At 37.2% G+C, this 14486-nt stretch overlaps 1 protein-coding gene across 1 annotated transcript in view; it reads left to right on the top strand.

The window, feature by feature from the left end:
* LOC306882999 (glutamate receptor 3-like) overlaps positions 1–14486 on the top strand; it is a 121233-nt gene that overhangs the window by 28705 nt on the left and 78042 nt on the right. Inside the window, exon 3 of the mRNA XM_079438042.1 lies at positions 3769–4008. Coding sequence (XP_079294168.1) covers positions 3769–4008 — 240 coding nt within the window. The remainder of the gene's footprint in view (positions 1–3768; positions 4009–14486) is intronic.

Here is a 14486-nt window from a genome sequence, read left to right as displayed (position 1 = left end):
GAGAGAGAGAGCAAGAGAAAGAGCATAATGGCAGGATTTGCACATCAGCTAAACACAACCTTTTAGAACTATCAAAGAATTGCATCACCTTAATCAAAAGTGGCCGAAGCCTAGAAGCACATCTAAATAGTTAACAAGCGGTTACTTGCACTGGTTTGTTGATGCTGAGTAAAGTGTCTTGCTGCATGTATAATGCGCAGATTCTTGATGAATTCCTTTAGAAGTGAAAGCTTCTTCATTCCAGCCATGGGTTGACTGGTCCGAAGTTAAATCGCCAAAGTTACTGAACTCAAAACTGCCAGAAGCTCAGACTCCCCCTGAAAGGGGAGTCGCGAGGTTTCCACGGTGATGTGTGTCTCTTGGGCACCGAAGGTAAAAGAGAAGAACAAGTCTTTTGGGTGTGGGAGAACTTTTATCTGACCCTGTTACACCCATTTCTGGTCAGTTTGACCAATAACAAGGCACAAAGATTCAGCGGGAAAGTGTTTCTTTGTCTCACTTGACACCTCATTTGCATGTTTTATGACTGTTCTGCTCGACTGGTGTAATTCTTCCCACAGTACCGTAAGAATAGTATTATTCATTTCACGAGGTCACAGTGTACATCATTGTTTGAGAAATAAAGAACAGATCATTTTGATATCAAGAAAGAGACATCTATCAGATATTAAACCAGAGATACATTCATACACCTGAATATGAGTATTTAGAGCTTACTAATACAAATAACGAGTGGTCACTAGGCTAATATAATAAGGAAACATACAAACAACACGTGCCTATACCAGATACCTTTGTAACTGATTAATTATGGTCTAAATAAAGGAAATGTCTCTGAACATGGTAATTTGCAAAGGTAATTCAGCTGGGTTAATGCACAAACTTCTAAAGATTCTTAAGACACTAATATGTTGTACAGGTATCAACATGTAATATCCACTCTCAATTAGATCATCCGAAGACAAATTGATAGAGACTAAACATGATACAGCTAGAGTGATATTAACTAGTGAAATAGTGGTCTATTATAAGCATGCATAAAATGGTGTACAATACACAAAAACATATACAAGAACAGTAATAATATACACACTGACCTGAAGATATGTGTGTTCATTCAAAGAAAGGTTTTTCTAATTAATTAATTAGAGACGATTCCATTTCTCTTTCCTAAGGGGCAAAGAAGTGAGTTCCCGCATTCCTTTGAGCAATAAAACCAGAGTTATCAGATGGGTTGCCATGGAACCAGAGACCTGTTCTGCCTTCTTAGGTGTTAGATGCATTTCGGGGGGAAGGGTCCACGGACCCTCATAGCCTTTTGGTTAGGTGAGGGGTCATAAGAGATTATTTGTTAAATATAACAAATATTTGTGTGTCTGATTGGTCCAAATGTTACAGTACCCATCTTTAAATATACTCTAAAAGTATTAGTTACCCAAAAAAAATTACTCAAGTAAATGTTATGAAGTAAATGTAACTCGTTACTACCCACCTCTGGTAACATTATGCAGTTTTCATTTAAATGCGGTTTGGTGATGATCGCATAATTTGTCATATGCATATGAGATCACTCGTTTCTGCGTCTTCCACACCTGAACACGGAAACCCGGAAAATTCTGTTTGGCAGGGAAGCATTGTCTCATGAGTAATGGAAAACTCCATATTTGGAGGGGAAAGAGATAAGATTCATAGTCATAATCAGTCATTTGTCAAGTAAATTAAGAAACGAGGCATGCATATGAAACCTTTTTTAATTATTATTATTATTCTTGATTTATAGTGTAGAATTGCAGTAAACCAGTTTAATGTTGCCCTTTTTCAAAAACATATTGTTCAATATTGTCCAACTTGTTATTTTGTCCTTTTACACCATTTAAATTGGAATGAATGGTCTTAAGAGTAATTCAAGACTACTCATTTAAGTAGCATAATTTATGTAATACTTGTATAATGATGCTTTTGGAAAAGCAGCACTATTTGTGTGCACTTTGTGCTTTGGAAAAATCAAACTTAGTCTGTTTATCAAGTGATACTGAGAGTTATGATTTGAGAAGGGAGATATTCAGGAAGAGAAAGGTGCCAGGCCTAAAGCAAGTAAGCTTAGGGAAACATCCAGATGGTTGGGGTAGACAGGCCAACACAAACAGGCTTTAGTTGGAGATGACTGCATGCAGAGGCATCTGACATAATTTATGTATTTGGTTTGAGTTTGTTCAAAGCCTGTCCTAATAAGTCCGGGACAACTGATGGAAGCGAAGCAGCCAGCTCCTATCCCTCAGGAGAAATGCTGTGTCAGAACTGGACCAAATTAAGAGTAAACTGTGGGAAATGTTGAAGACCAACAGAGCCGATGAGGAGACGGGCAGCTTAACTAGCCCCTGCACAGTATAATTGTCACACCACTGCAGGCCTGTTATCGCACATATGTGCCAGAGTAATGCAGCTGTAAAGATGACCAGCTGTTGAGCAATAGAGAAGACAAGGATTTTGGAATCACCACCCTGGTTAGACTTTTGATTATAGCCATAAAATCTGGTCCACTTAGTAGTTTATTCCAACAAAGAACCTTTGATGATAAGGTTATAAGATTTATATGATTTTCCTGTTTAACATCAGTCATCTATGTACATACTTTTCATGGTTTTTTTTATGATGTCTACTTCCAATGTGGCACATATACTGTGGGTCAGGATTTTCCTAATGAGTACTCTTTCATTTTTCTGAAACGTCATCAATGCAGTGTCTCTTCTATATTAGCAGGCCCTCTAAAGTAAAGCAAATATTGAGAGAAAAAAAATTCTGCCTCTGAATAATTTTGCACATTGTGGTTGGCTGACATGTCTGTGAAGGGCGGGACTTTAGAGAAAGATTGTGGTTGAAGGGATGAGTGGTCTAATTTAGAGGTTCAGTCTGGTGGGAGTCAGCAAAATGACTGCAATTGTTTAAAACACCTATATTTAGAATTATTTTAATGGGCTTTTTAGAGGTACTTTTGTAACATTACCAATTATACTATTGTTGAAGTAAAGCAGGGCAGAGGTGTTAATGTTTTGTAGGAGTCCACTTATGTCTACATGTGGTGGTAACTAGGATTTTTTTTCACAGAATTTCATCAGCTGGTAGTGAATTTTGAACATAGAAATGCTGAAAAAAAATGCTGGTCAACCAGCTTCTTCTCACATTCTGTTTATCTAGCCACAGATTGCATGATTTGTTTGTGAAAACTGATGTTATAATGATCATTTTTAAATATCTTTTAAGAGTTTGCATCTAGTAATATACAAATTCTTATTACTTCTTGCATACAAAACTAACCATGTCGTTGCTGGTTAAATACCGTAATAACTCAGATGACGGTTCTCTGCAAACCGTTACATTTCTGTGTCAGTAATTGGATGTTATCAGTTCATAGAGATGTGCATAATTATGCTTCATTTGCTTCAAGTGTTTTGGGAGAACAGCCAATCAGACGTGAAGTTTTGAGTTTTGTTTAAGGCAAGAATGTGTTGATGGCGTCTCACTGTCAGACGCTACACAGCACTTTCATCTGCTGGAAATAATGCAATTATTTCTCCGCTTATATTCATGCAGTCAAAACCAATTTCAATGTTTGTACAGATTTTCCTATTATTGCAATCATTCACATGCCAACATCATTGGATTGCATTTGGTAGCATTGGTTCAGAATTGTGCAGTTGTTTTTGGACACTTTTTACTGTTTACTGTGTCACAAACAAACTAAGCCTACTCATCTTGCTCTGATTCCAGTTTGTTCGCAGTTCTCCAGAGGGGTGTACGCCATCTTCGGCTTCTATGACAAGAAGTCCATGAACACGCTGACCTCCTTCTGCGGGGCCCTCCACACCTCCTTCGTCACACCCAGCTACCCCATCGACTCAGACGTGCAGTTTGTCATCCAGATGCGCCCTCCATTGAAGGGTGCCGTCCTGAGTCTCCTGTCTCACTACAAGTGGGACAAGTTTGTCTACCTCTATGACACAGACAGAGGTAAGTCCTCTTAGTTACCTGTGGAACACCAAGCGAAGTGGTCAGCCTAAATGAGTTATTGCTCATTTGAATTGTGTTTGCTGGGTTTGTAGCACATAAGGAGCAGGGCATGATGGAGGATGGATGCCCCATTTGAGTCCTTGGGGTCTGGATAGAGCGCCTGCAGTACTGGTACAAAGGTCCAGATATCTCTGGATGCATGATGAATTTAGAACTGATGTGCCCCAGTTCTGAGCGGCATAGACGAATTTGGGGCCCTAAAATACTTTACTTATTAAATAACTCACTTTACTTTCCTAATATAGTTTATCTGCATTAGAACTGAACAGGGATATTGATTTCAAACAGTTCATAAAAACACATGCATCTATTTTAAACGAATGGCTCACCCAAATATGAAAACCGTGTCTTCATTTACTCACCCACAAGTCAATCTTTCCTTCATGGAAGACAAAAAAGACATGTTCGGAAGAAGGTTCACATTGCTCTTTCCCATACAATAAAAGTAGAAAATGACCTGTGTCTCATGAGATATTACAAGGTGGCAATTTTGTATGAATTCATACAATGTGAATTGTACAAAAACACATGATTTTCAGAAAAAAAAAGAAAGCATGCACCCCTATCCCCACCCCTAAACATAACCATCACTGGGTGTAAGCAAATGAGATTTGTTTGAATTGATGCTAATTGGACACCAATTCACCAAAAAAATAAATTACGTACAGATTACCATGAAATTGTGTTCAAGTTACAAAAAAAATATATAAAATAAATAATAATAAAATAAAATAACAACTCGCACCCTGTATAGTCAAAGATTTCTGAAGGCATGCAATTAGTTTATGTCAGTAGCAGACAAAAACAAACAGATTATTCATTAAAAATGAATTCGTGTTGCACCAGTTTGGAAACGCAACAGAGAATTGAGAGAAACAGCTAGAATCTCAGTGACTAATGAGTTAAATATCATTTTGCCAACACTATGTGCTAATCAGACACAATGTGATTCCAGTGAATCACAAATGACAGCCAATCAGAACAGTGTGTCGGTGGGCTTTCTCTGCAAGCACACTGCTTTCTCACACTCACTTGTGAAATGGAAATTTACATAAATTAATAAAAATTAAACCATTTTAATATTTTTCAAAATACTTATTCAGTGACTGATACAGTCTTTGGCATTAAATATACTTATTTGTTTGATTAGAGTTCACAGTTTGACCATTCAAAGTTGTTTTCAAGATCTGAGGTAAACTATCTATCATGGATTAAAAAAATAATAATAAATCTTGCACAATTACATACAAACTCAAATTAAGCAATTTTAATATCATACAAAACAATAATTTCCTGACCTGTCAGCCACAACATCGCTGAAATAGAAACCATCTTTTGTTGCTCGTCACGTATCGCTCACATGACTGGTTAAAGCAAACACTCTTGTCACAATGCTGCATCACATCTGGTTAGGACACAGTGTTAGAACACAGAGTCATATGGCAATACTATTATATTGCTTTGGTATGATTGTATTGTCGTTCTTGAGGTTTCCAGCATCTGACATCCATTCATTTGAACTGTATAAAACAAAGCAGTGTGAATATCCCACCAAACATCTCCTTTTGTATTGCACTGAAGAAAGAAATGCATGCGTGTTTGAAACAGCGCTGGGGTGAGTAAATAATGACATCGTTTGAATTTCATGCAAGTAAATGGACAATATGAGGATTGGCAGTAAAACAATAGGATCCTAAAATGTCTTTGTTACCAAATTAAAATTCAGGGCCATAACAGCGCCGATGCCTCATCACCCCCCTCCCCCGAGCGCACCTGTTCATGGGCCATGGTTTGTGTTTACTAATCATGAAGAGGTCACAATCTCCGTTTGACCCAGAAGACACCTGGCCAATGATTCTGCTCTTCCCGTACTTTATAGATGGCAGTGCAGTCATCTCCTCTGCGGCAGTCACAACATCTGTGCTGTGGTTTCGACGCCGCACCGTCATTCCACCATTTGCCTTTCTGCACCGTGTGCTATTTAACTATTCATTCACTCGCAAGGAAATCATCATTCCCCATCACTCATCTCAGTCGGATTGAGCAATTAATTAAACTCAAGTACTTTCTGTTGAGGAAATCTGCGATGAGTCAAAGCGTCTCATGGCGGCACACAAGCTTGAGGCGGTGACACTGGCATTTCGGGTCCCATTAAAGCCCGCTAGCATCCTGCGGTTGAGTTCACAATGGTTTTTCTCGCAAAACTCATCGCTAATTAGATGAGACACAGAGCTAGCTCAGAGAGCTCAATGAACCCCCCCCTCCTTCCCATCCCAATGTGTGCTTCATAGCAGCTTCCGCCTGGATTTGTTTCACTGCGATTTAAAGGTCATTTCCTGTAAGTTGCCAAGGAGCTTCTCAGTTCAGTAAAAGACAATACAAAGAGCAGTTTTAGCATATCTCTCAAACTCCAGGACATGTAACCAAGGACATTATGTAAATTGATTGGCATTTTAATCAAATTGCATTAACATACATGAGATGTCGTAAGGCTGTCGCAATACCAGAATTTCTATACACAATTATTGTCACCAAAGAATCTGCAATGATGCCATTATTGTGGTGTATATACAAATTCCATCTTTTTTGCTCAATTAATCATATTCAAACTAAGGGTTTGTTCCACTGCACTTTTAGACATACACTCGTTAACTTTCCTTCAAGGGAATTCCTGCTATTTCCAAGTGCGTTCGACTGTGAAGTGGATGAGAGAAGCTTATATGGACAGACCCTCAACCCCTCGATTTTGGGAGCATCTACTTTATATGTACATTTCAGCAGCTCAATATACTACAGTGCAACAGCAGATCATGTTTAATATACCACCACCCCACACAACTCTACTGCATGATATTATTAGAGATTTTGAGATTTAACCGCACAATTGCTACCTTATGCTGACTGTTTATTACACAGTCATAGTTTATTGTATTAATATTTTATTTGTTTATTTATTTATTTTTAATATACCGTATTGACCCGAATGTTTTTTTCTTGGAAATACATCTGAAAAAATGCGGTCGTCTTATAATCAGGGTCTAGACTTTGATATGTCAATAATACACCCACAATAAGGCGGTGCCAAACATGCATAAAACGAGTGTGCCATGAAATATATAATGAAATGTGTGTTGTAAATATCGTGAGTGAAAACAAAATAAAAATAGCAGCATGAGTCGTGACTGTCATGTTAGCCTGATGGGTCCAAACTTCCTCTGTAAGTGATTTTAAAACATAAAACAGTATCCAGATTTGAAGACTACAATAAGATTTCACTTCTACTGTTAATACAATTTTGGTAGGCTACTACTGTATGAGATGGATAGCCTAAATATTATATAATTCAGATGGGCTACCTGTTATTTTTATGGTATATCAAAAAGTGTATATTTTTAAATGTCATGTTGGTACTACTATTTTACAAGTTGGTATTTTACTAGTATTTACCATGCTTTCAAAACAAGAATTAAAATGGGAAAAATATGCAATATGAAAATAATGTGTTTTACAGAGAAAAATAAAACAAGATTTGGTTTTCAAAAAGTATTTTTCCAAAAGGTACATCTAGAAAAGAGTGGGGTCATCTTATATTCGGGTCAATACGGTACTTTTTCCAACAGCCCAATCATACCTACAGTGTAGGCATATAAAATGGTGCATAAAACAAACTACTGTTGATCGGCACTTCCTGCAGAATGGGGTATCTAACACCCCGTCTTTTTACAGAATACATAAAACTCCCACACAGGGGAGCCGCAATAGTAGATACACACTGCATCTTCTTCATTTATTCTGATGTGTGGCAAACAGCATTGAGGTGTGATACCGCCTCCTACTGTGTTGGAGTGTCAACCAGATACTACAATTACTGCTGCAGACAATAACAATTAATCACATAACAATGTTTGCAGGAGAAAGACCTTGATTATTTACGATATAGTGATGTATAATTTTTAATAGTAATTGAAATGAATCACATAACATTATTTGCTTAAAGGTGCCATAGAATGCATTGATACAATATTTTAAATTGTTCTCTTATATCTACATAGAAGGTATGTGGCTTAGATAAGGGAAAAAAAATCTCCAGAAACAGTTTTATATGTCGATTTACAACCCAAAAATTTCTCCCCAGAATGAAACGGTCTGTTATTGGCTTATTTGGAAGGGTCATGAATAATAATGTTGAGCTTTGCACTGATTGGCTGTTTCACAGTGCGGCTCAATGTTGAGCTCTGCTCTCATTGGCGGCTCATTGGTAGCTCACAGGAAGAAAACACAGGGAGGAAATATATATTTCAATACTTTCTTGCACAGTTATATCGTTGGGTAATTATATTGTAAATAAAATGCGGGCATCAGGGAGCCACTATTAATATGCTGGGCATTGAAACTACTTTGGAATGCACGATTGCGTTTTACTTTCAGTTTCGCGATCGCATGTACTCTGTTTATACTATAGAGCGGCAGTACTTACCACACATTTTACAAGATCAGATGCTTGTCAGTGGTGCTCAGGATCTGTAAATCATTCGCCATCATCCTCAGGCATCTCTCCTTACTCTGTTTATGTGGTAAGTGAAATCTTATGTACTGTAACAGGCTACAGCTAGCAAGGAGCTAACCATGTCCCTTTAGTGGCTCGCGTTATTTTATTAGAACACATTACTTTCCGTGCCTTTCTGAATGCAGACACCAACCCATCCCTGCACTTCACATCCCCTGCACAGCCTGGAACATTAAATTTATTTCCATGATCTGCCATTTTCACTGTTGTCCTCGCTCGTATTTCTTCACAACACCTGCAGAACTTCTGATGGTTCGGCTGGCGGCTGGCCTAGAACATGGGCGGGTATATGCAAATGTTGGGGCCGTAACTATTAGTGATCCCGACTGTTACGTAACAGTCGGTGTTATGTTCTGATTCGCCTATTTTCAGTGTTTTTTTTTTCATTCACGAGATTTACATAAGAAGGAGGAAACAATGGTGTCTGAGGCTCACTGTATGTCATTTCCATGTACAGAACTCTTATTATTCAACTATGCCAAGGTAAAGACAGTTTTCCATTCTATGGCACCTTTAAAAAAAGACCCAAAATGAAGATTACAAGACATTACATTATTATGGGAAACTAGTAAAGTTTTGATTTGATAGATCAGCATCTGTCAAATTTAGGGTTGGATTTCAGGGTTGGATTTATCCAATGGCTTAAGAATGAATTTGTATAGGGTTAAGAGGCGTGATTTAAAGCGTGTTTTAAATAATGAACTTAATAATGAAAACTAAATGAATGTGTCATAATGACAGCCTAAATTATTACTAATTACAGCAGGCACCTGCATCTAATGCAAGACAGCCAAACTCATAACATAGCAATTATGTAGCATTAAAACTCTATAGCTTCTCGCTCAGATTATTGGTTTAGATTTAAGCTAAGCCTCATGCCCAGCCAGCATCCCTCCCTTAAAGGCAGCAGTGAAATGTAATCCGTATTACTGCAACCCCAGGAGAGGATTAACAGAGTTTATTAAAGCACTTCATCAGGAACCTCCAGTCAAGTTGACACTTGGCACGTCACATGGACACGTACATCAAATGACATGACCCTGATGTGACATGGATGGGTACGCCACTGAGATGCTGGCCAAAGATGTTTTTGGCATGCATGGGTCACTATCTAATTCCATCTAAGGGATTATTTTTTCATTAGCTGTTTTAAGTACCGTTTTTTTAGTTCTGAGATCAACTAACAGCCAAGTAAGAAATGTTTCTGGATCAGTAGGGTAAGGTTAAGGCTGGGGCCTGTCATATTCCTCTGACTGTCTGTGTTAGTTTGGGATTGGGACAGAAAGTTGGATAGATTTAGTACTCTGTTTGTTTGACAGGAACATAACAAAAGATGTTGGTCCAGGAATACATCCTGAGATGTTTTCTTTGAAGAGGCAGGAAGGCAGTGCTTCCTAAAAAGAAAAGAATCAGCTGTACAAAAAAAAAAAACATTTATAGTGCAAAATATGAGATTAAATCAACTCAGGCTTATTGGAAATATGTGCTTGTGGTGACATTTCTGCAACACTGATATTACTGTTTACAAAAGCAAAACCTGACAACTGCAACATTGTGTGAGCTACCGAGCAAACCTGTGTTGGAAAACCCATTCATATGAAGCTGTATATGTGAGGCTAATGTTCAAAAATACTTACTGCATGTTAAAATTGTTCTGAAAGTCATAACATAATGTTGGGAGAAAATTAAGCTTTCCCAATCAAAACTCTGACCCTGTAAATCAAAATTTGAGTGAAAAGATTCAAAGTTGTCTGAGTTTTTCTGCCTCTAGTGTCCATTTCAACTGGAAACTGCAGCATAAAGGTACGTGTTTTGAGTTTTGCAGAAATGTAGGTAGAGGCACGTATTTACAAAGTAGGATTAGATAGAATGAGTGCTTGCAGTGTGAAGTGAATATGAGTGCGAACAACATGATACAAGTGAAAAGTCATGTGACAGGAGACAGTGCCTATGTTTGGCGCATTAGGCTCTGGAATATTGGTTCATTGGCCCTGTCACTGTGGCTCACACTTGGTCTGCAAATCATTCTGAATGGGTCAAACTCATGGAAATTAAAAGACTAATTACAAAGTAAACAACTCACCCACTCAGATATCACCGCTTTCACTCAAACTAAACTTAAAATGACTTGAAATAATAATCTGTAAGTGAGCTGTTTTTAGCTAATTAACCAAGTTAAATTAAAGCTGAACTTTTGTGCCAGTGATCATCATAACACCTGCAGCATTTACAGAGAATTTGATCCAAAACTATGGTGACTATTAATAATTGTATCCAAACAACAGAATAATGCTTATATTATATAAATTAGTGTATTTATTTTTGCAATGAAAAGACAATGCAGATAACACAAACTCAATAATGTTTTTATATTACTTTGTTTTAATAGTATGTTAAATAGTATGTTACAGTAAATAGTATGTTTAATAGTACATATATTGGATTAATGGTATGGTAACATAAACAAACAAGAATATTATGATTATTAAAAAAAAAAGGTATTCATAATGAAAATTTGAGTGCCTTTTCCAAAGCATTTGGTTTCACACACACACACACACACACACACACAATTTGTGCAGTAAATGTACTAGGAATAAAGCTGTGTTACTGCTACAGTGAGTGCAACTGATTACTATTTGCCAGATGAGAGCGATACAATGTTTGAAAGATTTAAAGTTTTGTTTCAGTCACTTAGTAGTTGGTAAACTAGTTACCTATGAGCAGAACAGTATATACCCCTTTGTTTGAATTATGACTCTGAAATAATTTCTGTACTTATGAAATAATATCGCTTCAGAGGAGCATTTTTATTATTATTATTTTATTTTATTATATATATATTTTTTTTTTTTTATGTTTTTGCAAAACTGCACTACCTTTTTCTTTTTTTCTTTTTTCTTTTTTCTTTCTTTCTTTCTTTCTTTCTTTCTTTCTTTCTTTCTTAATTTCAGGTCTATGTACTCTATTTCCTATAAACTAATCTCTAAAAGCTCATAAAACCAAAACAAACTGGCAGGTTGCTTTGCATGTCATTCAGACACTCTCTTTCTGTCTAAGTTGCCAGATTTTGGATGATATATAATAGGCCTTTATGGCAAGATTGTGTTTGGGTAAACATTCTCGCCTGCATACGCATACTTGTGCATACTTTTGGCCTTCAGATGAAACAAATCAAACGACACTAGATGTCTTCTTTAATCCTGCAGACTTTATGTTTCTCCTTGACATAAGTTGAGGTGTGAATATATTTATCCCCCGTATGCATGCAAGTAAAAGAGAAGAAGCTGTGTGTGTGGGAGCAGTTGGGAAGAAGTGAGATGGATTTTGCCCTTTCTGAAGTGGCGGTCAGGTATGGGCCGATAATTGCCGGGCTTGTGCAGCAGAGACGGATGATTACAGGGTTTATTGTCTCTCGCAGGCACAATCAACCTTACCTCATGTCCCTGATTCAGCACACTCACTGCCACTTGATTTATGGGGTTCGGTGGCTCTCTCTCCCTCACTCAGGCTTCATCATAGCCACTATATTGCTTGAATTCTCTCTCTTATATGCTTTCTTCCTTGTTTCCATCTCATGTGTGTACTGTATTTCCTTTCTCTCGCCAGCTCCGTGATTCTTTATGTTGTGATTTGTATAAATCATACAAATTCATACCAAATCGACAATTTGTGCAATACTTATGAATTCTCATGAAAACGGGTTCCATGCCTCCACTTCCAAAATATGTTGCATTTCTTTACATTAAATTCTATAAATTCCTCTTCCTGTCATTTTACCCTGTGAGGCATGGTGAATTCAATTCAAATTCAATTCTATCTCATGAACTGTGAATCCTATGAAAAGACTATCTTCTAGAAACAGAAGAGGAGAAAAGCATCCCAGCGGGCCATTCTGACAATATGAAAGCATTTTTTCTTTCATTTGACATTTGTGATTGGCAATTTTGGAAAATAAAGAAAACTGGCATTCAGTGGAAGAGACCCACCAGCCATCTATTTAGGTACAGAGCAGCATCATAGCAGGATCTTGGCTATCTTGACCTCATCATCTGCATGACTAGTGTCTGTGGAGTGAGAGAGAAGACTGCAGTCCACCTTCATCAGCCTCTGCACCCTGATCAATACCTGCATATCATACAGTCCAGGCAAGGATAATCAGGGCATGACTATGGTTCAGTCCTGAAACACTGAATCAATCATTTCAACCAAAAGGACACGCAAAATGGTGTATGCAACATATGCAATTCAACATGAATTTGTTTTTTGGGCTGCAAGCCTTATCGAAAGTTCTTACAGGGTCAAAAGCAGGGAAAAACATGAAGACAAATAATAAAATGCAGCTAAACATATACAGTAATGATTTTTTCTTTCTTTCTTCCTTTCTGAATCTGGGCCTCATCATAATATAATATAATATCATGTAAAAAAAGATTTCACTTTTTAATAATAGCCATTAATAATAATCCAAAATGTTTCTGGAATAATGATGAAATTTTGACATCCTCATATGTTATTTTACATTTAAAAATGCGTTTAAATAGTTATTTAAGTTACTGCTTCTGCTGTCTATTTATATATTGCAGAACTTTAATATATTTAATTTATGGCAAAATTTGGTAATTCTGTATGTTGTCTGAGCATTGGCATCCTCTGAGGTCCTCTGAGGGCTTGGCATTATCGTTTCTCAGGTGTTCGATCATCTCAGATCATTTAAGGGTTGGATCCAGACTAAAGCTTCTGTAATTCCTAGGCAGAAACAGAGAAACAAATAGAGGCATAATTAGCGTAGCTGCTGTTCCATCTAAGCAAAAATTATTTTTTCAACCCAAGCTAAAGAATAATAATAATGTACGTCTGATCAGATATAACTGCAGTACAAGATTATAAGATGCATTATGTGAATGCTTGGCTAAAGAGATGTGTCTTTAAGATTTAAACAGATTGTGTCTGAACCCCGAACGTTATCAGGAAGGCTATTCCAGAGTTTGGGAGCCAAATGTGAAAAAGCTCTACCTCCTTTAGTAGACTTTGCTATCCTAGGTACTACCAAAAGTCCAGAGTTTTGCGACCTTAGGGAGCGGGTTGGATTGTAGCGTGGTAGAAGACAAGTTAGGTACGCAGGAGCTAAACCATTTAGGGCCTTATAGGCAAGTAATACTATTTTGTAAATGATACGGAACTGAATAGGTAGCCAGTACAGAGACTGTAAAATTGGGGTAATATGATCATATTTTCTTGACCTGGTAAGAACGCTAGCCGCTGCATTTTGTACTATCTGTAGCTTGTTTATTGAAGATGCAGGACAACCAGCTAGCAGTGCATTACAAAAGTCCAGTCTAGAGGTCATGAATGCATGAACTAGCTTTTCTGCATCAGAAACAGGTAGCATGTTTCGAAGCTTGGCAATGTCTCTTAGATGGAAGAATGCTGTTTTTGTAACATGGGAAATATGATTTTCAAAGGAAAAGTTGCTGTCTAATATAACACCCAGATTTTTGACTTTAGAGGACGTGACAGTGCATCCGTCTAGTTGTAATTGTAATCCAAGAGATTCTGTGTACTGTTTTTTGGTCCAATAAGTAATATCTCTGTCTTATCTGAATTTAATAGGAGGAAATTATTGGTCAGTCAATCTTTTACATTTTTTACACAATCTGTTAGCTTAGATAGTTTAGAAGTTTCATCTGGTCTTGTTGAGATATATAGTTGAGTATCATCAGCACAACAATGAAAACTAATCCCGTATTTTATAATAATATTACCAAGAAGCAACATGTATATTGAAAATAGCAGAGGACCTAGGACAGATCCTTGTGGTACTCCATACTTTAGATTAGATTAGATTAGA

Source organism: Barbus barbus (assembly GCF_936440315.1).
Source record: "Barbus barbus genome assembly, chromosome: 17".
In the NCBI taxonomy this organism is placed as follows: domain Eukaryota; kingdom Metazoa; phylum Chordata; class Actinopteri; order Cypriniformes; family Cyprinidae; genus Barbus; species Barbus barbus.
The sequence above is the reverse complement of the archived record's forward strand: the minus strand, read 5'-3'. Positions and strand labels throughout refer to the sequence as shown.